This window comes from Caretta caretta, chromosome 10 (assembly GCF_965140235.1).
Source record: "Caretta caretta isolate rCarCar2 chromosome 10, rCarCar1.hap1, whole genome shotgun sequence".
Lineage (NCBI taxonomy): Eukaryota > Metazoa > Chordata > Testudines > Cheloniidae > Caretta > Caretta caretta.
This window is the reverse complement of record NC_134215.1, coordinates 60,135,094-60,159,202: the sequence shown is the minus strand read 5'-3', so window position 1 is coordinate 60,159,202 and position 24,109 is coordinate 60,135,094. Positions and strand designations below refer to the sequence as shown.

Genomic DNA, 24,109 nt, shown 5'->3' with positions numbered 1-24,109 from the left:
GCCATTGCTGCAGGGGTAGCATCTGGAGCCTGGCATGGTGCACCACATGTGTGCATGCTGTCATGTGACCTAGGAGGCGCAGGAAAACCCTGGCCATGGTCAGGGAAAATGCAGAGACTTCTGCGATGAGGTCCATCAATGCCCTGAATCTCTCCAGCGGCTGGAACGCCCTGGTGCAGGTCGAGTCGAGCACCACTCTGATGAACTCTATCCTCTGTATCGGAACTAACATGGATTTTTTGTCGTTTACCAACAGGCGGAGGCAACAGTGGCTAACAGCATTGCAACATCCCTTTGGACCTGAGACCTGGAGCTGCCTTTGACTAGTGAGTTGTTGAGGTACAGTAGATCTGGACACTCTGATGTCTGAGGTAAGCAGCCACCACTGACATGCATTTGGTAAATACCCATGGTGCTGTCGCTGAGGACCCCTTGGTCCGATGTTATAGATGCCCATGCAGGGAGGAAAGGAGAAAGGCAGTTGGCAAAAATAGGGGAGGAAGGATCCTGAGAACAGCCCAGTAGGTCACCCTCGGGCATACCCTCAAAATGGGCGCTTAACTGCCTGCTTATTGCAGGTCGAGCAGGACTGGGAAGCCTGCGGAGGCTGGTGGCTAGGACACTGCTTGAAGCCTCTGGATTTCTTATGGGGAGGCTCCTGGTGAGGGTGGTTCCCCTGGCCCTAAGGCTGCTGTGGCTTGAACTGCTTGTGGGCAGGGCCGGGAATGTACAGGCCCAATGTTTTAAGGGTCATGCAGAAGTCCTTGAGGCCATGGAACTTATTGTCCGTCTGTTCCGCAAATGGGGCTTTCCCATTGAAGGGGAGGTCTTGCATTGACTGATGAGCCTCCATGGACAAGCCAGAGAGGAGGAGCCAGGATGCCTGGCACAGAGCGACAGCTGAGGCCATAGTTTGAGCGGCAGTGACTGCTGCCTCCACCACTGCCTGGAGCGTTGCTCTGGCCACAGTTGTGCCCTCCTCTATGATTGCCCAGAACTCCTTTCTAGAAGCCTCAGGAAGGGAGCCCTCGAACTTGGCCATGGCTTGCCACATGTTAAAGTCATGGCATTCCAGGAGGGCCTGATGGTTGGCTACCCTCCACTGGAGACTAGAGGATGAATAAATTTTACGCCCAAACAAGTCTAGTCTCTTGGAGTCTTTATTCTTAGGGGTAGCCTCAGGTTGACCCTGTCACTCCCTGTGGTTAACCGCCTCTACCACTAGGAAATTGGGAGCAAGGTGGGTGTACAGATACTCATGGCCTTTGGATAGCACAAAGTACTTGCACTCAGTCCTCTTGGAGATGGGTGGTAGGGAGGAGGGAGTTTGCCACAGGGCATTGGTAATCTTTGAGACCCCTTCATGAAGGGGCAGAGCCATCCTGGCCGGTGCTGTGGAGCAGAGGACATCGAAGAGAGAGTCCAAGGGCTCCTCTAACTCCTTTGCCTTAAGGCCCAGGTTGACGGTGACCCTCTTCAGTAGTTCCCGGTGCGCTTTAGCGTCATCCGGAGGAACTGGGGAAGGGGGCCCTGTTATAGCTTCATCTGGTGATGAGGAGGAAGATGCCAGTGCCGTAGAGTCCTCCACAACCATTGGTGGCCCAGTGGCCTATGTGACGTTGGGTTACAAAAACTCCCTCAAGACTGTCACTAGATGTGCTGGGATACCACTGAGAACAAACCCCCCTGCCAGAGAAGGCTTCCCTCCACTCCCATCTTGCTGAGCTGAACACACCATTTGGCTACAGCATGACCAAAAGATTGGGCCATGCTCCCCTGCAGTTCACAGAACCTAAGATTCACTTAGCCCAGGGCTTCTCAGTTAACAGGCATTTTCCCAGCACCCAGTATTCAGTCTTTCTGGGAGCCTAAATCCCAAATGAATCCGTTTTACTCTGTGTAAAGCTTATACAGGGTAAACTCATAAATTGTCTGCCCTCTGTAACACTGATAGAGAGTTTGCTGTTTGCTCCCCAGGGTATGAATTACTTACTCTGGGTTAATTAATAAGCAAAAGTGATTTTATTAAGTATAAAATGTAGGATTTAAGTGGTTCCAATTAATAACAGACAGAACAAAGTAAGTTACCACGCAAAATAAAACAAAACATGCAAGTCTAAGCCTAATACAGTAGGAAACTGAATACAGGTAAATCTCACTCTCAGAGATGTTCCAATAAGCTTCTTTCACAGACTAGACTCCTTCCTAGTCTGTGCCCAATCCTTTTCAGACCAACCTTGTGGTTTATGGCCTGGGTTCAGCAATCACTCATACCCACGAAGTTACAGTCCTTTCGCCCAGTTCTTTTCAGGCATCTCTTTGGGGTGTAGAGGACATCTTGAGAGCCAACTGAAGACAAAATGGAGATGCTTCCAGGGCCTTTTATATTCTCTCTCTTGTGGGTGGAAACCCCTTTGTTCTTCTGTGCAAAATCATAGCAACAAGATGGAGTTTGTAGCCACCTGGGCAAGTCACACGTCCATGAATGATTCAGCTTTTTGCAGGTCAATGCCATTGTTTACATGTTAGTTTGAATGTTCCCAGGAAGCTCAGATGTGGATTGGTGTCTCCCAAAGTCCATTGTCAGTTAAGTGTTTCTTGATTGGGCACTTACTCAGTCCTTTCCCAAGAAGCTGACCAAATGCTTCACTGATGCTACTTAGAATCAAACACATTGAGATACAAGTACATAGCCAATATTCATAACTTCAAATACAAAAATGATACACACATACAGACAGCACAATCATAATCAGCAAATTACAACCTTTCCATAGACAGCTTACTTGACCTACTTTATACAAGATTTGTTGCAACTATAGGTCCATGATTGCAACAATAATTGATACAGTCACAGTTCTTGTCAATAACGTCATAGCCTGCTCCCCTACTCCCTCTTGGACCTGCAGAGTCCTTGTGTCCCAGGCTTCGTGTACTGGAGGAGGGTGGGAGAGAGAGGCAGCTGGTCTCTCTGAGGCTCCGGACCCTGAGCAGGAGGCCTGGGGGGCTGGGTGAACCCCTGTGGGTTCTGTGGGTACCATGGCGCCAAACACTGGGCCTGAGGCCACGGGGCCAGTTTCGGTGCCAATGACGTAGCTGGTACCGCTGGTGTCGGAGCTTGTCCCACCATCAGGGAACCTTGTTCAGAACCAGGGCTGGATCCCAAGTGGTCGCTCCCAGGTGACCAGGACAGAGTGGATCGGTGCCAGTCACTCCGCCTGGAGTCTGATCTGGAAGGGGGTCTTGGGGGCCTGCGGTGCTTGACGGATCCGTGACAGCCTGGAGCCGGCAATATACATCTCACTCTTGACGAACGGTACCAGGATGAGGCATGGGACCATGAATCAGAATAGGCCCGGTGCCGGAAAGCACCAGCATGTGGTGACGCCCTTCTAAGGAATTGGTGACAGTCGGAAGAATCGTAGTGTCGATCTGTCGACTGGTCTCTGGATTGATACCGGGTTCTTGGAGATACTGGGTACCAGGACTGGTACTCCTGCCGGGGGGCGTGTGCCTCCAGAAGTCTGTGCCGGCGAGCTGTGCCTCAAGCCTCTTTGCCCGTGCCCAAGGTTGGCGGACTGAATGGGGCTGTGCTGTGCTGTGTCGGTCTTTCAGTCAGAGATGTGGCGGCTACCGGAGGGCGAGTGCTGGTGCTGAGGTGGGGACCATGGTGATCTGAACGCGGATTTACCCTGTGACTGGGGAACCACTGGAGCCAGTGTTGGCAGCACCGGGAGGATCATGATCTCCTGTGCTGCCTGCAGGGCCTCTGGTGTGGATGGTACCTGGAGCTGACAGAGGCCTCTGCCACTATCCAGGGTGGCCTGTGGGGAGCGGGCTGGGCTACACCACTCAACTGGAGCTTGGGCCCCAGTTCCTGACGGGGGTAAAGAGTTGCCTGGCCCGGGACCTAGCTCTCACTCAGTCTTATCCTTTCCCTTGCGGATGAGTTATATGGGCCCATGGTGCCCATGCTCCAGAATTATTCAGGGCATGGGGGCCTGGCTCCACCAATATTTGGGGCCAGGTCTCTCCCCCGGCCCCACCTGCTGCCCCTGCGCACCTCCCCTGAGCATCCCTGCCTATACCCTGGGTAGCAGGCAGCTGCCCCCTGCAGCTCTGTACTGCATTCTGCCGGCTCCCGGCATCAACTGCTGCTGCAGGGTCCTAGCACCCCCCAACCACAAGCTGTCCCTGACCCTGCCCTTCCACCCGACAGACAGACCCTTCCCTTTTCCAGTGGGACCTTCCACCAGCACAGGGTCCCCCACCCCATCCACCACCACTGCTTCTGCCCCATGCTGGGCAAGGAGTGGCCCCATCCCCCACCTCCAGTGAGGCTACAATGAGGGGCAGTAGCAGGGGAGGAGGCGCACACATGATGGCAGCCCCCCTACCCATCGCACCTATCACAGGGGAGGCGAGGGACCTGAGAGGGGCCCTAGAAACACATGCAGTGACAGTGGTGCAAGGGGAGCGTACCAGAGCTCGCTGCTGCCAGCAGGGAGAGGGCTGTGGGGAATCCTCCTCTCTGGCCTCAGCCAGGGGCACCTACCTGCGCCCCATATGCCTCATTCCTGGCCCTGCCCCACCCCACTGCCTGCACCCCAAGCCAAAGCCCTCATGCCCCAGCACCCCAACCCTCTACTGCAGCCCTGAGCCCCCTCCTGTACTGTAAACCCCTCATCCCCAGCCCCACCCTGCAGCCCTCACCCCTGCACCCCAACCCTCTGCCCAAACCCCTCCCACACCCCAAACCCCTCAGCCCCAGCCCTCACCCAAGAGCCCTCACATAAAATAAAAAATATATTTCTGCTTACAAGGCAAGTGCGTGCGGGGGAGGAGGAGACTTGGACCCATTCTGGCCACCACCAAAAATTATACAAACTTGCTGTCCCTGCTTGCGGGAGGTTGGAGACCCACCTCACACTGTCTTCTTGGCCAGAGCCACAGAGGGGGACTGGTGCCGGCCAGTGGATGGTCCCAGTGGGACACCGTGTACCGCGATCACAGTGCTCGGCCCCACGTTGGACCATTGCTCCACTGCTGGGGTGAGGGCCGACTCCATAGGGAGTGCTCTTAAACGAATATCATGGTCCTCCTTAGTCCTTGGCTTGAAGGAATTGCAAATTTTGCACTTTTCACTAATGTGCCCTTTGCCCAAGCAAGGCAGACAGCTGCTGTGTGGATCGCTAATGGGCATGGGCCTCTTGCAGCCATCACAGGGCTTAAAACCTGGGAAGGGGGGGGTATGCCCTGTGCCGAGGCAAAGTCCCGTTTGGGACCCATGAAGTCTCTAACTATAACTAAGGGATTTACAAACAGGAAAACTATATACACTATAATAAAAAAATCAACAAGTTCGTATGAACGAGAAAGCAACTACACTAGCTGAAGCAGCAAGAGTTCCAACACGGTCACTGGTGGCAAGAAAGAACTGAGGGTAGGGGGAGCTGGGGCGCCCTATATACTGCAGCATGTGCATGCCACTCCAGGGGCACCATAACGGGTCCCCTATGGACGCTGCTGAGGGAGAAAACTTCCGGCACCAGTGCATTTGGCAAGCACACACACGTAAGTTGAATGGATATGAGCACGAAAAAGAAGAACCACAAGTTCTGTTACAGTGGGATTGACTCAATTATCTTTTCAGAGGATGAAGACTTAACTACAGTGAAATCTATTCTGCATCTAGGTCTCAGGGCTGAGACAGATGCCCTGTTTGAACATGAATACCAAAAGCCCATGCCATGTTCTACACAAAATATTTATGTTAGTGGTATTAGGCACAATAAGAGCACAGTGGCCAAGGTTAGGAGCCTACCCAGTTGTGCTTGCCGGCAAGCCTCTCTCCCCCACACTCTGCAATCCAACTCCCCTCTCCATTAGGCTTGGTCACCAAGGCAGGTGAGTCGTTCTTTAGTGATTTCCTTTCTCTAGTCAAGCTTGCACCTTAACAGACTAACAGTGACCTCATATGGTCTATCAATAGATTGGCACATCCAACTGTCATATGTGGGGAGTTGTTTTAACTTTGCTTTGGTTGACGTTAAGGATATGTGCTAGAGCAGGTAATGCAGCTGGGATGCATAATACATTTCAGTAACTGTTGGAGATGGAAGTGAATACCTTAAGAAATAGTAGAGCACATTGACAGCATTGTAAGTAATAGTTAGCAGGAAGGAACAAAGGATACTTATCCACAACTTACCGGTATTCCTTAACATTTTGGGTTGTGTCCCATTACCTTACCTGTCACACAACAATGTTTCTGTCATTCCCAGGGTTTTTTTTTCATACCTTTGTATATTTCAGTATGACTTTTTAAGGCCAACTAGGGGACTTGGAGGGAGAAACTGCACTGCTTGAAGTGCCTTGTGACTGTATTGACCCTCCAGAAGGCTGTGATGTCCTGCAGGAGGATTTTTGTCTCTTATCATCTTAAAGTTATTGAGAGTAAGTATGCCAAGAACAGCTACCACTTCAGTCACTTACTTTTGTGGATTAAGTAACATTCATTCTGGTGAAAGGCTTAACTAGCAAGGAAACAAACAAGGATGTTTGCATCCTTTACTTGGATCACCAGCACCTTTTGGGAGCCTAATGAGGCTGAAGGACACATGGGTGAAAGGGGCTAAATTCAGGTCTGGGGGGACAGTCAACTAGGGACACATGTATGGGAGCTTCCTAAGGCTCAGACCACCATATCTATCATCTGAGTTAGTACTGGCTCCATGAACGTCTGCAACTCTTGACCTGTGATAGAGGCAGTAGAGTGGCTTGCAGGGAAAATCCTATGTTGGGTTCCTAGGCTGGAACTTCTGTGCTGGAAGAAGCTGTCCTACTTTCTTGCCTGCAACATTGTCTCATTAAATAAACCAGTGTCAAAGCAAAGCCTATGCATAAACACTGTCAGCCTAAGACAATGGCTCTCAACCTCTCCATACTACTGAACCCCTTTCAGGAGTCTGATTTGTCTTGCGTACCCCCAAATTTCACCTCACTTAAAAATGACGCTTACAAAAATCAGACAAAAATACAGAAGTGTCACAGCACACTATTACTGAAAAGTTGCTTATTTTCTCATTTTTATCTTATAATAATAAAATAAATCCACTGGAATATAAATATTGTACTTACAGTGTATAGTCTATAGAGCAGTATAAAGTCACTGTCTGTATGAAATTTTAGTTTGTACCGACTTGGCGAATGCTTTTTATGTAGCCTGTTGTAAAACTAGGCAAAAAGCTAGATGAGTTGATGTACCCCCTGAAAGACCTTTACGTACCCCTGGTTGAGAACCACTGGCCTAAGACATATGCAGAAAATATCTGCTGTGTCTGATACATTGTGTCAACTAATTTCTGGGTGGAAAACATGGTTATAGTAACTTACATAGTGAAAATAGTGTCAACACTTAAAAATATAAGATGGAACTGAGCTATTTAACAGTAACTTTTAAAATAAAGAGTAAAAAGGGTACTTGTTTCTAATTGTTATTGTTTTATTAGCAGCTATAATGTATGAGCCAAATATTGTAGCTGTTTTTTGCTGAAGGGATCCAAAAAGAGACAAGTTGTTATTTTTTTTTTTTAAACGTCATTATTTTTGAAGTGTCATTCTGTGCAAATGCACCCAATCCATACCAAACCAATATGGAAAATTTAAATACATAATGTATGTTTTAAGTTTAGTTTATTGCCACTTATGCATTCTTGGTCTGCAGTATCTGCGACAAATTTAAATTTGATGTCACTCCTGCTCCCATAGTGTGTATTAAAACTTTGTTCAAGTTCAAAACAGATTGTGTTCTTCTATGTGACCAGAAAATGTGAAATGAGGTTGGAACTTTGGTCCATTTAGTCCAATATCCTTCTAAGATTAAGGGCTAACTAAATTCTGGTCCCATTAAAGTCAGTGGCAAAACTTAAATGGAACCACAGTTTCACCCTAAAAATCTTCCTATGAGTAATGCTTTCATACCTACTCAGGCAATTAATAGTGAAAATTATCTAGACCTTTTAAAAAAATCCATCCACGTTACTTGTGTACATCTTGGGGATGGGGAAGGATAGTCAAAGCACTGCAGAGCAGTGCTTCTATAAGTCTTCTCAATACATTAACAAGTCTGAACTGAGAACTAAATGCTTCTTTAAGCTTCTTGACTTGAATTTGAATTCAATTAATCACAATTTCTTTATTAGAATAAATTTTTATTTACTGCTTCAGGATCTTTATTTGTGAATATTTTATATTTTAAAGTACGCAACAAATACTGCTACATTCAAATCTATACAGATTTACTGATATATCATTCCAAGTTTTACAAAACTGCATCTAGATTATCAGAATTTTGTATAAGTTACTTTTATTTACATGTAATACTCAGCATTAAAGACCAATTTAAAGAAGAATAAAACGAAGTGGGATTTTAAATATCCCTTAAGACCGATTATATTTGTTACATAATTTACATGTCTTTATAGAGATGATCTACACTTTTGTTTTTGCATATTTAAAAGACAGTGACTGAATAAAAAATTGCTGGCCAAAGCTATGTACTGTAATTTCCTCAGAGATCATATTGGTTAACAAAATGTTCAAATTAAAGCAAGCCAGGTATGTAAACCTATACATTTTTCAGAATTCAGTTTGATAATCATTTTAACCAGCACTTGCCAAAATAACCAGTGCTGACACTCATATCAAAATATCCACAGGTACAAAACACAACAAGCTAAGTTTATAAGAAGAGCTGACCTACAATAAATTACACATTATTGGCTAGGACTTTGGTTATACCGTATGAACAAATTTGGTTTCTAGACTAACAGAGAAGAAATAAAAAATATAAAAATGCAGCTATAGAAACAAGCATAACCTGTAAACATATTATAGGGCCAAATTCTGCTCCTGGATTTATATGCCCAATTCCCATTGATGTCAGTGAAGTTTGCACATATCAGATGGCTGAATTTGGCCCATAAAACCCTGTAAACATGTCCTTACTGTTTTGTTGTGCAATACTGCAAGAATGGATAACAAAGGCATTTAACTGTCAATTTTAGCTAATACTCTGTGGTATTCAGACAAATTCTGCTTTAAGATTTATTTTGTTGCAAAAGGCTGAACTGAAAACATTATCCATTGTTAACATTTATCAAAATCTGATTAAAACTCAAGAAACGAATGGCAGCATATGAATTCAGACAAAAGAATATAATTTCTTATTACAAGTCAGAAATATGCTACTCAAGTGTGTCTTACAAAAGTTCTTGGTTTTGTCAAAACTGTATTTTAACAAAAGCAAGGCAGAAACAGAATTCTTAAAAAACCTTATATAAGTCAGTCCATATTCTGCAAGCTGACGTGAGTAAGAAATGCAAATGCTTTCCAATGTTTTACCCAATATGCTAAATAATAAGGTGCTTTGGGCAGATCTGTCAAACAGCCTGAAGCAGCACAGAATAGGATATTGCATTATACTGAATTTCCTCAAACTGTTTAATCATTTCAGTTACTCTTCAAAAGAGCAGCAATGTTTCAAATGTACACTTGCAAACACTGTTTCACAGTTTTACTTTCAGTAGTTTAATGTAGGAAAATCTGGCAAATACTGTAGAAGAGGTAATTGTTGAAAGACATTTTACTCTTTGAGGCATTGGTGGGGTTAAGCTACTCACTGTACATTTTGTAGCCACTAATAAAATACGCATTACTGAAAATGGCAAAATGTATTTAAGTTGGTGAATTTTTAACACTTATTTGTTTTACAAATTACACTATGAAAGTTCAATAGCCAAATAACTGTATGCAACAGTAGGTTCCCTGGAAATATTTAAATGGTTTGTAAACCCTTAAAAAGAAATGGCAGCACTGGAACAACATAGCATGTTGAACGGCCTAATCAACCCCATCAAAACCCTGAGTATTTTCAATTGCTATCAGAAGTTTGTCCCATAAATCTTCAAATGACTCATATGGAGGCAAATCCAAGCGATTAAAACTGAAAAAAAGGAAGAAAGCTCTTAAGTTTTTGTGATCAAAGTTACTTCTCAACACATGAAAATCTACATAAGTTAAGAGAATATTTACCAGGTATGAGCTCTTGGCAGTTTTTCTGGGGTGCCCCACTGTTCAACTGTAAACAACTGTGGTCCATTTGAACCTACAGGAAGAAGTAATGCTTTGAGATTCATTCCATTCTGTGAGTCTCTCTTTCTTGCTTTTTTTTTTTTTTTTTTTTGAGATTTAAGTCTTTTCAATATATTGCTCTAGTTTTATGGTAGAACTTCTGATATCAGTGGATGTTGTACACATGACTCAAAGGCAGTGTGCGTATGTTCCAATGATTGCTTTCTAAATATTTCTGGATACACATTTACTGCAAGAGATTTTTTTATACACCAATACTGAAGTCTAAGGGTGCATATTTATAGCAGTAGTAGCTGACAGATCAATGCTCTACAAGGAACAATTTTCATACTGATATATATTACTATATCTTGTCCATGTGTGGTTAAATGATACTTCTAACTAGTTACAAATTGCTACTTAACTGTTTAAACACAATTGCATTTTTTTAAATTGTTATGTAATAGGCATATGGTTCAAGTCAAATGGTGAATCATCATGACAGTTTGAAAAGCAGGTTCTTTATGTCGATTAGCCCAGTTAACAATTTGGGAGAATGGCACTATAAGAACTCACCATACAACTCAGCAAATCCATTCATAGGTACACGGGATGTGCCAGTGACAAACTGAAGTAATCTTATTCGCTTCTCAGAATCCATCATTAACACTGCCTGTACAGGGCAATTATATTTAAAGACTTAGTTGAAAGAGTTCAATTTTTTAATGTTACACTGGTTAGCAATTTTATGTGATACACTATTTATTTTTCTACATCTTAAGGGTAGCCTAATTCTTGTTATTTTCTATAATAAATACAACTTATTTCTCTGCATGCTGTTAAAAGCCATGAAGTCTACATATTTTGGTTGAATCTTTTTTCACCTTCAATTAGTTAGTAGCACAGTAACAGCAGGGTTACTGACTCAGAAGGCAGTTAAAATACTTCCCTCCCACATTTGGCCCCTACTTTCTTTGAAGTTTGTTGATGTTATAAAACAAGCAGCCAGATTCCTGTAACTTAAACACAAGAGTTTAATACCTCTTTAGTATTATAATTACGCCTGAATAGCTACAGTGAGTGTATTTAACCCCAGCAGCCTATACAGCTTTTTGAAGGGGATAAATATCAATACTGTATTATATTCCTAAACATGCATCATTTCTAGTTCTTATGTTCCCTTTTTGTAGCTTTCATGTACAAATATTTACTTTTTTCTATTAAACAAATAATATATCTGTATAGCTGATAAAAAGCAGTTTTAAAAATGTAGATTTTTGCATAAATAGTAAGTTAGAGCTTGTTGTTACCTTCCAAAACCACTGTATAACTTGGTGATTTATGCTGTAGCCATTTTTGTATTTTGTATATAGCTTCCAGTCAGCCACATCTACATCTCCCAGTCCACACATTAGTAACTACACAAATGAGAAATACCAAAACGTAAGTCAACAAAATATGGTTCCAACAGAATTTGTTTCCTGTTCTATGATACACTTACCTCTAGTTCATTTTCATCAAAAATTTTGATTAGATCTTGTGATATCAGTTCAAAAAACCCCTAAAATATAGGAAAAAAATGCTGAAAACCAAGTTATATTTTAAACTGCCCCTCCCACCCATTAAGAGTTAGATCTCCACGTTCCAAGAGCTACAGGCAAGGCATTACATTAAATACAGCACTGTTTTCAAACACACCTGGCCACAATTTTGGGTCTGGCTAAGCTGTACTTCATGCAGATCCTGAGAGGGCAGGGTGCAAAGGTGACTGTATGAAAACTTTGTTCCATCATTCCTGGGGAATGCTGGAAACAGATTTGGCTTCCAATGCAAACTGAAACAGTTTCAATGTTGTTCCAGCTACACTGGGCATGCTCATGCTGACATTACCACTTCTGTCCATTTTTATCCATGAATACTGGTCAAGGCCTTATATTCCTGACTTTGGAAGCTCATAAATAATTTCTCCCATTTCACAGAGGATATAATGAAGGATCTGGCAAGTTGCACATAGTCAATTCTGGAAGAGCCCCAAATAGAATCCAAGTGTCTTCCATGGGAGACCCAGAACCAGGAATAGAATCCAGAAATCTCAATTCTACTTCTGTTGGAAAAAAATTCTGCCCCTTGTGCATATTCATTATGCTAGTCTAATTCCATTAAATTTTTTTCCACAGGACTCCTGCTTCATTCAATGAACAGGATAGAATATGCTCAGTCAATGAGACAGCTGTTGAATATTTATGCTCATCAATCAGTCAGTGTCATCCTTATTTACTGAAAACCATACAAACTTTGTAATAATGCAGGGCTTTAATCTGCTCATAGGGTACAGGGTGTTTTTTTTGTTTTAAAAAGAGCAGGCCGAATCAGAGAAGACCAGCTCATTCACCAGCTCCTCTCCCACTTATTACTGAGACTTCTGCTCCTCCTGCTCTGTCCATTCACAATCACAACATCCCTGTGGCAATTACTGTACTGTGGCAAGTATAGTAATTTCCTACACATGGAAAAGTATATGTATCTGCTTATTAGCCTATAATAGTGTTTAGCAGCTGGAAAGTCAGGAAAGCCAACATTGTGTGACTGGCTAGCTCTTCATGGACCACCAATGATTCACAAACCAGTTTGGGAACCACTGAGCTAGTGATTTACAGAGTGTCATTTGTATAAAGAGGAGAAAAATTAGTTAAAGTCACTTAATTCCAGTAAACTTAATTTTATTTATACTTTTGTTACTTAAAACTATAAAAAATGATTTCAGAATTTGTAAAAAAAATCATTTGTATTTCAACTAGGATTGTTCAGGATTGGACAATAAGTTAATTTTTAGGCATGTGACGGGAGATTGATAACGAAAAAGCTGATAAGGGTTTTAACAATAGTGCTGCATCATTAAAGTAACTCAGAGCTGAACCCATACACCACTAAATAGCTGATTGCTCTTCCTCTTTTACAGTCATAGCAACCTAGCCTGTGAATCTTGATGTTGTGTTACAAAAGATTTTTCTTAATATTGGGTATGAAAGATTTTTAAAAGATACAGTGTATTTAGAAATTAATACCTCTTTAAAGGCAGCCATCTGCTTCTGGACTCTGCTCACAAATCTCCATTGAATTACAAGACTGTAAAATAAAACTGAATATTTGAAGTACAAACAATGCACATACCACGTCAAGGCTACTGCTTGCTGCAAGACAATCAGAAGCTCAACGAAACACAAAATACCAAGACCACCCTGTATTTAGAGAAACTGGAATGAGGTGAGGTATATTCCATAGACTGTCCAACTACTTACTGAATGTAGTCTCGCTTGTTCTTGTTGGTGACAACTATTTCTGATCCACCACTTTTCAGCTCATGTTGATGAGTCTAAACAAGAAACACACTTTTACACAAAGTATGTGCTCAACAGAATACAAGTTTAAATATTAAGTATTTTTTAATTCACTTTAATTCTTCAAGAATCTGAAAACTATGACAGATAGCACCACTCTCTCATGCCACCAGAATAAATACCATTTTTATATTAGACATACATACACAATTCAGTGATGCCAGATTGCAATGTAACAGCTCAGTTATCTGACTCAAGTACAGTAAATCACTAAGTGTGCACAGAAGTTTTCAGTAATACTGTATATTTTTACTAACTTCACAATCTGCACTTGCAGTGAGCCAAACTTTTTCCTCAAGATTTCTTAGAAAAACACCTACAAAACAGTTACAGCATTTTTGGTGAGCAGAGCACTGACACACACATCTGCTACACAGTGGTTTAGTATTACCAGAACCTCAGTATACAGCCTGAGTTTTTAGCCTGTTACACATCTAGATTTTTATCTTCCTGTCTTGCAATCTTAATTACTTTAAGGCCATGCCCCCACAGAACCATAAAACCTACTAGTGTGCTTATATCTAGTTAATCATTGTAAACTGGGATTTCTGTGCAAGACCAGTGGTAGATCCACATTACTTAAGTCCTGCACAGATTTTCTCCACTGACATAAAAAAGTTTGTTCCATAGTTTTGCTTGTGTAACTCAAAAAAGCATGGTCACACTTGTCAAGGGAACCTACTTCTAACAGTATTTTTTAAAAATAGCTCTATTCATTTCCAGCACTTCTAGAACCATCACAAGGATGCAGCTTTCATTAAGACTTAAGTGACAGGACATTTTAATCTGCAGAAGTATTCACCACAACAGCTGTATTCTAAAGAGGTAGCTGCTGTTTAGTCAAAAGAACAATTTATTGTGTCAAAAGCTTTGCTGAAACAGCCATTTCCCAGTCATTTCTCAAATTACAACTACTTTAGCAAAACATTAAGTTATCATGTACAAGCCACAGGAAGAAGCAGGAGTGAACAGCCCAACACAATTCTGAAGTGCATGTGTATTTATCACATTATCCTATTTTTAAGTACTGTTCAGAGAAAACCACTCAGTTCCACTGTACAAATGTAAAGTAGAATAGATGAAACATCAATATACAAACCTGTCCAAAGAGTTCTTCATCAACAATAAACCTGAGATCCAATTCTGTTGGATCATTTTCAAGAATCCATCTCAGAGAATTGTAATATTCACTATCCTAAAAATGAAAGTTGCATGCTTAATAAATAAGTATAGAAGACTTACTTGAAACAAACAGAGCATGTTCCACATTTATACCCAACACAACTGAATAAAGACTGAGGTCTTCATTAAACTCACTGTAAACAGAGTAACTACTTATATTTGTCTGGTTAAACACACAGAGACAAATCACTTCCTTCAACACTGAAGACCAAAGGAATTACATTTCAGTACTTCAAAAGTGAGGCACAACTCATTGTTTTTTGCACGGTAAAATTTCAAAACAAAGGAGAAGAATTTGGTCAAAGAATAAAGTATTTTCTTTCATTCACTTTAACCAGTATCCTCAAATGCCAAGAACAATGGATAGTACCTACTCTCTCCTTTGCCAATTTCAGTACCATTCCTTATCCATTAGCAGGATGGGGTATTGACCACCACAAGTTACTCCCTCCCAATAAAGGAGGGTACTCTGTTTAAAGTACTATTCAAGATGGGCATGGGGTGAAGGATTAGATAAACTCTAAAATATGAGTATGTTTGGGCTACTGCTTTGATTCTCCAGTCTGCATGCAGGGACTCCTGCTGTAGTAGAACTTTTCAAACCTCTTGCAAAATATGAATCTTCTAGTTTGCTATGTGAGCTAAAAAAATCTGGAAAAAGTAGATCAAGCCTGAGAAAGTTAGATGCTGCCGTTAGTATTTGGTCACTAGTCTTTCATTCTCAAAATGATCAAACTCTGGAAATTAGCCAGAAAACGCTTTATTAGATATTAAGATATAGAATGGTCAGTTACCTTACAATGACCGTGGTTCAAGATTTGTTGTTGCCACAGGTTCCACGCTTGGTAAGCACATATCCCATGTGAATGAGATCAGATTCTTTTGAACAGAAGAGTCCAGGGAGTTGCCCGGGACCTGAGTACCTTCTGCCTTGCTGTAGGTGAGGGCATAAAGGGTGTGGCAGCTGCAACCCTCACTCATTTACACCACCAATAGGAATCCAAAAGGAGCAAGACTCCAATCAGTGGGGAAGGAGGACAAGTCATTGAATCTGGGTGGACACCGCCTCTCAAAGAACCATAGTTATTTTAAGGTAAATAATAGTTCTCTCTTATTCTCTGAAAGACTATCTATGGATTCCACTGTTGGCAAGTAACAAGCAATTGCCACAGCACTACATGGGGAAGTGGAGGCCTAATTATAGACTGTAGAACAGCCTTACCAAAACCAGCATCTGATCTGGAAGCTTGGGTGGGTGGTTTAGTAATGACCTCCCATAGCCTCTCAATGAAAGGAGAATCCCAGTGCCACAGGAAGATCTTGGTACCACATATGGTAGTAGTGCTGACGTAGACAGCAGGTAGCATATGCTGAGGAAAGGGGTCTTAGTATGGGAGTGCTTAATGCCATGACTTCCAGTGCCTACGTGGATGGCAACCTTGGTATCACTATATTTGGCACCAAGACTGTCTTCCTAGAGATTTCGGCAGCAACGAAGTTCTTGGAATAGGAAAGGACAGTTGATGTCAACTTGGATTTGCATGCCAAGGGATTGGTATGGGACTCCACCTTAAAACTTCTGGAGGATGGAGCCCTAGGAGAAGCTCTCTGTCACCAGCTCAGGAGGAGGGAGTGGGAATCAGAGCCTGCCGTGATCCTGGCAGTGGGGATAGGTACACACTCGAGACACACTACTATTCAAAAGAATCCAATTTCACATGCATGCACACCAAGAATGAAATCTGTGTACATGAACACTCAGAGAAGAAACATAGGTTAAAAAAGTTTAAAATTGAAGTCCTGAAATATCTTCGGTGCTGATATAACATAAGATGGTGATAAGATGTTTTGTACACATTGTTGTGACCTTACATTTTAGACTTCTCTGGAGTATTCTTCTCTCCTATATTGCTCAGCATAACTATAAAGGGTCTGAGAACGTAAAGCATTCAGAGGATGCAATAGTACAAAAAAAGATGGAATCCCATTAAGGGTAAAATTTTAAGGCAAGATCTTTGTTACTGTCAGAACAAAAAGATTCCAATGTGGTCTATTTATATTAACTGTATACATTACAGAAAAGAACAGTGGCACTGAATAGAATATTCTAAACAGAATACTCTAAAACAACTGTTCTAGATGGGGCCCATCAACAATCCAGATGCTGTCACTGGAACAATATTTTCCATAATGTGGCATCTGGTTCCCAAAGATGGAACCTCAAAAGGGTGAAAATTTAATGCAAGACCTTTAGTACTATGGGAACAAAAACTGTAATAAAAGATAACACTTTGCATTTATGACATTTATTTTAAGGATCTCAGAATACTTTGTATTAATTAAGCTACCCAATATCCCGGTGTGGAAGGTATATACTGCTTTTGACAATCATACGGCAGAAAATTAGTAGTGAACTAGGAAGAAGACAGGAAACCCAACTCTTGGTCCTTTGTGATAAGACATTAAACAACATTGCTGTCCTAGAAATAATTTAAGTGAACATCACAGATGGTTTAGAGTAAAGTTTTCAAGAGAGCTTAAATGAGTTCGTAGCCTAGGACCCAGTGACTTTTTGTTGACCTCAGGCTTCTAAACCACTTCAACATCTCTGAAAATTTTACCCGTAGTATTTTGTTTTAAAAAGCAAGGAGCTAAAGATTCAAGTGTACATTTGTTTTAAATATTTAGTATTCAAAAACTGTTAGTGTAAATATTAAAATGTAACATGGATAACGGGAGCAGAATTGACATACCACAGATTCCATATCTTGAAGTGTTATTGGTTTTTGAAGCATCATCTTATAAAACGGTCGAATAAAAAAGCCTTGAAAGAGGAAAGAGGAAAGAGTATTCAAGTTAGATAAATCAAATTCAAAACACAATATTGATCTGCATACTGTATTATGAAGAATAAATACTAACCATCCAGTAGCTTGCCATGGTAAACGGCCATTCCAGCTACACGTCCTATAAACTTGAAGTATGAGAGATGATCTTCATTGCATAATCCAGAGTTTGGATTGATCTGCAGAGTGTAGTTATCCCTAAGAGGAGGAAAACACCACTTGCAAAATCTTGCATGAACAATTACCACAGCAAATGATTTGAAAGAAATCTTAGTATCTCTCATAAAAACACGTGGTTTATACAGTTACTAGTTTAATATTAAAAGCATGTTCAGTGCAGGCAACTAAATTTAGTAGGACTGAAATTTTGAAACACAAATAGAAACTATCAGTGAAGTCATGGCCCCACTGAAGCAAATGGTAAAATTATTTTAATGGGATCAGGGTTTCACCCTGTGTGTTTTGTTTGTTATCGTTAACTCCCTCTTATTTTACAAAATTTGTTCAGTCATTTCTGTAAAGTAAGAATGGACACACGCATTAATTCAAGAAGAAATGCTATCGTGTTTGTTCTAAATATATAGCCAATCATGAATGTGATAAAATTATAGGAACAGAGACATTGGCTGCAAACTGACATTTGTCTGTATAAAGACTACGAAGGTTCATTTCAGACTGTCAGCAAAATATAGGACTATGGTTTCTGGGACAGCACAATGTTCTCTTGCTGAGCCAACAGTACTATGTACCAAAAAACTTCCTTAAATGCTGCAAAAGTTATTATTTTCAGTTTATGTTAGAGATTAAACTGAAGCTACTTTCCCCAACTTGCATTTTCTTTTTTACTTACGTGGCAGAATATTCAAACAATCCATAATAGGGATTAAACATTTCTTTAGAGAGAAGGAAGAACCATTCTCTGGCCACTCCTCCATAATCTAAGCCTTTTTCACCATCAAACTCAATCCAGAGTCTTGCTTTAAGGAAATCTGCTCTCTTTACAGCTATAATTCTTCTGTAAGAATCTTCAAGGATTGTTGGACGGTGAAGTTTCATTTCAAATCTGTTTGGAATATCACTCTGAAAAGGAATAGGAAAAATAGGAGAACTGAAAAATTCAATAAGGCAAAGTCAAAAGATGACATGCATGTCACTTTATTTCAATAGTATGTTCTGTGGATATGCAACATAACATGGTTGAAAAAATGGCTATTTTCAGAAGATTTAAACAGCATAGAGAGATTTATACACCAGGTTCTACTCCCCATTAAGGAAGTCATATGTTAAGATAAATGCTTACTGTGATTGAGCATCTGCTTTGTTGTTGAAAGGATATCAAAGTGTAGAATGCTTTAATACTGTACAGTAATTACATCATATGTTTAAGATTAACCCCAAACATTTTAATTTAATCTGCAGTCATAAAGCATTTTGCTCATAGACTTTCTATTTATTTATTCCAATTTCTAGTCCACTGCCCCTAAGATCTTCCTCTCCTTTTGCATATGGCATCCAGGCGCATATTATTACATAAATAATCAAGTTTGTGGTGATTAAGAAGACTAACAGTGAACATTTTATTTCATTCTTAAGGAATATGATTGTCACAAACTGATATGATTATGTTGCATGGTTGAGCTCACTATCACTTCCTAGATTAGGATCATGCTGTATAAAATGCAGTCTGGGTTTACTAGACCAGGTGCACATAACAGAATGAAGTGTACCAAATGTAGAATTTCTTCAAGATGCTTTTCTGTTCAGAAAACATAAGCTTGAAATGTTAGGGAAGTTATTTGTTTTTATAAGTGAAGTACATGTCTAACCTAAAATTTTCATACGGATATAAAACACATGTTCTGGTTGGCCACTCTGCATACGTTCTTTAATATTATTTGCATGTCAGCTTTTGTTCTTTCCACTCATTTTTGCTTCATGCTCATAATCCATACAATACTTTTGCTTTGAACATGTGTAAATTTTGTATTGTGGTAAATATTATGATATTTTAAGGCCAGAAAGGACTCTTATGATCATCTAGTGTGACTTCTGCATAATAATGGTCAGAGAGCCATCCCCAATAATTTCTGCAATCAAGCCCAAAACTTCTGTTTGAGCCACATAATATCTGCCAGAAAGATATCCAATCTTGATTGAAAATAATTAAATAGTGGAGAATCCACCATATCCCTAGGTAAGTTGCTCCAATGGTTAGTTACCCTCACAGTTAAAAAATGTGCCTTCTCTCTAGTCTGAGTTGTCTAGTTGCATCTTCCAACCACTGGATATCATTATGCCTTTTTGTACTAAACAATTATCTACTATCAGAAATCTCTTCTTTATATACGTACTTGTAGACAGCGATCAAGTAACCTCTGAACTGTCTCTTGGATAAATTACGCAGTGAGAAATTTAAGAAGCTAAATCTATCAGGCATGTTTTCCACACTTTGAATAATTTTTGTAGCTCTTTTCTGAACTCCTTCCAATTTTTCAATGTTAACTATTTATTGAAACAATAAGAATTTCAAGCTACACTATATTAATCAATGATGGACTAAATATGCTCAGTCTTCATTGCTGAGTCCCTCTAAAATCTTGATCCTAGGTCCCAATATTAAATATTCAATATTTTGTTGATGATTAGGCCATATATCTATGATCTAACCAGCTGCATTCCTAAATTGAATGGTAGCAAACACCATTAAGTGATGCTGTTCCAAAGTTCTTCCAATATCTCCCCTCTGGTATAGTGCAGCATACAGAGTCACCAGCATTCAGTGTCACAAGGAGTACAGGTAATGATATCCCTAGTATGGATATCAAACCAAGTGCCCTGATGCCAGATGGCACACTGGCACCAAAATTTCTTCACATTATGTTTTTCCAGTTCTCAACAGATCACGTACAATAAGTTCAGTCATTTTCAATGCAGTCCCTAGCTTACAGCTTGTTTACGCAATGTGGCAAAGTGCACTAGAGGGATGTGAATTCTAAAATGCACCAAAATGTTGCATTAAATGGCCCATGTCATCCCTGATGGCACAAACCAAAAGTTCCCAAGTGCACATTAACATATTGCTGTATCAACATCTCTCTAGTCCATATTGCCAAACTGTATAGATAAGCCCTTAGTCCACATTTACAAAGACAGAGCCGGTAGCGATGGGTGAGGAGGGAGATCATGACCACCAGGGAGTTGGTTATGGCTCCTTGATTCTTAGAGAAAATCTGCACTACCCTGACTTCCTGCATTAGTTATAGAAGCCTCAGGAACGCTCTTAGGTTAGTTGAGAGTCATCAGAACACAGCCTGCTCCAGCCATACTTCCTCCTTCCTCTCCCCCAGACATGCTCTTTATGCTAGTGTCAAGAGGGAGAGGTCAAGCACATTGGGTTTACGCCATCTGAAAGCTCCCGATGGGGAAAACTGTCAGCTGCCTGAATGGATTGCTTTTCAGCCCCCATATGTTGCTCTTGGAATGGAGTAAGCTTTGGAAAATCTAGCCTATTGAGTTTATATTGAAAGAGGTTTCTCACATTTTTGTAAGGTATTACTAGATCACTAACCTGCTTCTTCAACTTCTTTCTGAAGAATTCATATTTTCGTTTATAATCCCTGGAGTAAGGCACAGCCTTTGAACAAACAATTATTGAAATAAGACACTTCATTACTAAAAAAAAAATCAATATTTTGAAACTGAAATCCGGTCTGAAATTGTAATTTGCAATTAGTATTGCTGGCAGTTTTATCTGTCACATTAAGTATCAAAGCTAGGAAGTTAATTTCCTTTTGGAACAGAAATACATTTCTTTTAAAGAAAAATTTAATTTTCTGAAAGTTTATGTTAGGTCAAGGATTAAATTAGTCTTATTTTGCACAACACAGCTAAATATCACACAGAGTTGATCAGTCACTTCGAAAATATTGCTTTCTCTATTGAGGAAATTCTCTGCTTTCTGCATGGACTCAATGTTTCTTCTTCATTTAAAGATTATTTCTAAGGGTAACAGATCTAGAAATACAGATATTTCACTTTCAGATATGCCTTCTCAAATCTGTTAAGTTCAAGCACTACAGACATTAGGCACTCCAGACTGAATATTTGATAATAGTGGTAAAATTTCATTTAATTTCTGTTAATATTTTTTTGCAAAAATATACAAATCTATATAAAAAGTCTTACTGGTCCAGTTATTGCTACATTCTGCAACCGAGGATCTTCCCATTGTGTTTTTTTTGTATCTGCAAGACATTTTTTAAGTTAGTGTCACCAATTTAGATCTGATTCAGTAATAAATTACATAGCAACTTACAAGGAGATACTATATTGTACATACTATGGTTTATGTAGAATATTCTTCCATCTGTGTGAGTTCTCTCTTCCCAACCTGGCTATAAGAAAAGTGATCTTTTAATACTAATTCTTATACATCCTGTTTGCTAACAAATGCTAATTTAATCACTATAGTAAGTGAATTGCAGTATTTGTATATTATAGCAAGTTACAATCACTGAAGTCTCAGCAATGTGATTCAAAATTTGAGTGTTGGCTATATACTTTATATTAAATATATTAAAAGTGTATCATAATTTTGTTTGCACTAAATTTAGAGATAGTTTAAATATTTAAATTAGATCAGCCTCAGAACAAAAAAAAATATTTCACTTACTGGCAAGGGGCCTAAATCTACAGGATCTAGTGATGTCTTTTTCCTCAGATGAGCTGGAATTTTCAATCTTGGATCTTCCTTTGAAAACATAATAAAACACTTGTTAACAAAGAGAAAAGGATTAATGCTACTTTAATGTTTTCCTGATTTTGTAATGACCAAGTAAGACTACCCTTACTCAGAGCTAGACAATTAATACACATTTCCCAGCCAAAGTAGAGTCACAGGGATTTTCAATCCTCCATTTGCTTATGGTCACCTTTAAGTTTCCAGGCTTATCTAAATTCTCATTTTATTAGCAACAATATTCATGAATCCAATTTAGTTTAAGAAGAGTTGAACCCAGGTTAACCATTCCACAAAATGTCTTTGGAACACCTTGATTTTCTGAGTGAAATTCTTCTGCAACCAAGAGACTACTCTTCATTTTGAATCTAGTACCTAAATCTGAATGTTTCTCTCCCACCTGAAAAGAGCCCTAACTCGCTGTCTGGGAAGGTCTGGATCTTCAAATATTTAAACTATTCACTAAGACGATCTGTACTGTATGCTGTAGTTTTAAAAATTCATGGATACCCCTACACAACCTGAATTGTATATGAGGTAAGTTCACGGTAGTAAGATTTACAGCTGTGCTTATTAGCTACTCCACACTAACTCCCCATGTGGATAGTCTTCCTGAGCAGTAAGAGTGCCTTTGTACACGTTAACTTAATGCACTTCAAAAGTGTATTAAGCTAAACCACCTGATGTTGGATCATATTAAAGAAGTTCTGTATTAAAATCACGGTTTAAATTCCAGGGTATTATTAAGAGGTCTCTTGGTTTTTGGTACTGTTTCTCTCCCTCTATGTGTGAAACTTGCAAGCTGCTAATTGTGTTAGTACATTCTGAGACAGAGTCTGTTCTCAAAGCAATTCTTTGTAACAACAACTACTCACACAGAGAAAGAGAGAGAGAGACTCAAAGCAATACTCTGTACCAACAGAAACAGCAGCCAGAGACTCCCCGCTCTTTTGTTGTATTCATCTCGCTTTGTTAACAATTGTGATTGAGATAGAGGATGTATGTGGACGGATGCTTGGTGTGGATAATAACTGAATGATCAGGGAGGTGCCAGACTAAGAATCCAGTGTCCATCAGCCGAAGAAGGCATCAAGTGGAAATAATCAGAGGACCCCCGGAGGGCAGACTGGAATCCACCCAACAGCCTCAAGAATGGGAGAACCAAAGAACAAGATAACATCGGGCAGCACGGAGCCGTCAGGAATGTGCCATCTGCTGACTGATTCAGCAACAGCATGATGAAGCAATTCCCATAGACTGGCATAGGAAGAAATTCCTATAAAAATGGACTCTGGAAAGTGAGAACTTTGGAGTCTGATTCTGCAAACCAACTTCCAGGAGCATCAGATGAGCATCTGACAAGGCCCTGCTCCCTCCTCATGTCCAGGCCACGTGGCCAGTGGCTTGGCATGAGCAACTCTAAGGCTGTTAACTATGATAACAACCTTGCAGAACGCGTGTGTGTGTGTGTGTGTGTGTGTGTGAGAGAATAAATATGAGATTGAATGGAATGTTATAGCTATAACTAACTGCTTACTAGGATTCTTTCTGTATTCACAATAAATGTGGCATTTTGCCTTTTCCCCTTTAATAAGATCCTGCTGGTTTTTATTTTATTGGTATAACACTGATGGCACTCTTATGGCAGGTCCCTAGGTGGACCTAATTATGCAACTCCAGCTATGTGAATAACATAGCTGGAGTCGATGTACCTTAGGCTAACTTATTGCGGTGTCTAACCAGGCTGGGTCGACGCGAGAAACTCTCCCGTCAACTTAACTTATACTTCTTGTTCTGGTGAAATACCAGGA

General features: G+C 40.4%; 1 protein-coding gene across 2 annotated transcripts in view; it reads right to left on the bottom strand.

Moving 5' to 3' along the window:
* Positions 1–8,351: 8,351 nt before the first annotated feature.
* The window catches only part of NEDD4 (NEDD4 E3 ubiquitin protein ligase), a 127,697-nt gene continuing 111,939 nt past the window's right edge, over positions 8,352–24,109 (bottom strand). For both annotated transcript variants that reach the window (XM_048866771.2, XM_048866766.2), the window contains 15 exons: positions 22,233–22,310; positions 21,900–21,954; positions 21,746–21,804; positions 21,129–21,194; positions 18,411–18,640; positions 17,637–17,758; positions 17,468–17,538; positions 14,632–14,727; positions 13,434–13,507; positions 13,200–13,260; positions 11,636–11,695; positions 11,445–11,552; positions 10,711–10,807; positions 10,096–10,168; positions 8,352–10,006 (listed from right to left, as the gene is read on the bottom strand). In XM_048866771.2, coding sequence (XP_048722728.1) covers positions 9,904–10,006; positions 10,096–10,168; positions 10,711–10,807; positions 11,445–11,552; positions 11,636–11,695; positions 13,200–13,260; positions 13,434–13,507; positions 14,632–14,727; positions 17,468–17,538; positions 17,637–17,758; positions 18,411–18,640; positions 21,129–21,194; positions 21,746–21,804; positions 21,900–21,954; positions 22,233–22,310 — 1,353 coding nt within the window. In that variant the 3' untranslated portion in view covers positions 8,352–9,903. The remainder of the gene's footprint in view (positions 10,007–10,095; positions 10,169–10,710; positions 10,808–11,444; positions 11,553–11,635; positions 11,696–13,199; positions 13,261–13,433; positions 13,508–14,631; positions 14,728–17,467; positions 17,539–17,636; positions 17,759–18,410; positions 18,641–21,128; positions 21,195–21,745; positions 21,805–21,899; positions 21,955–22,232; positions 22,311–24,109) is intronic.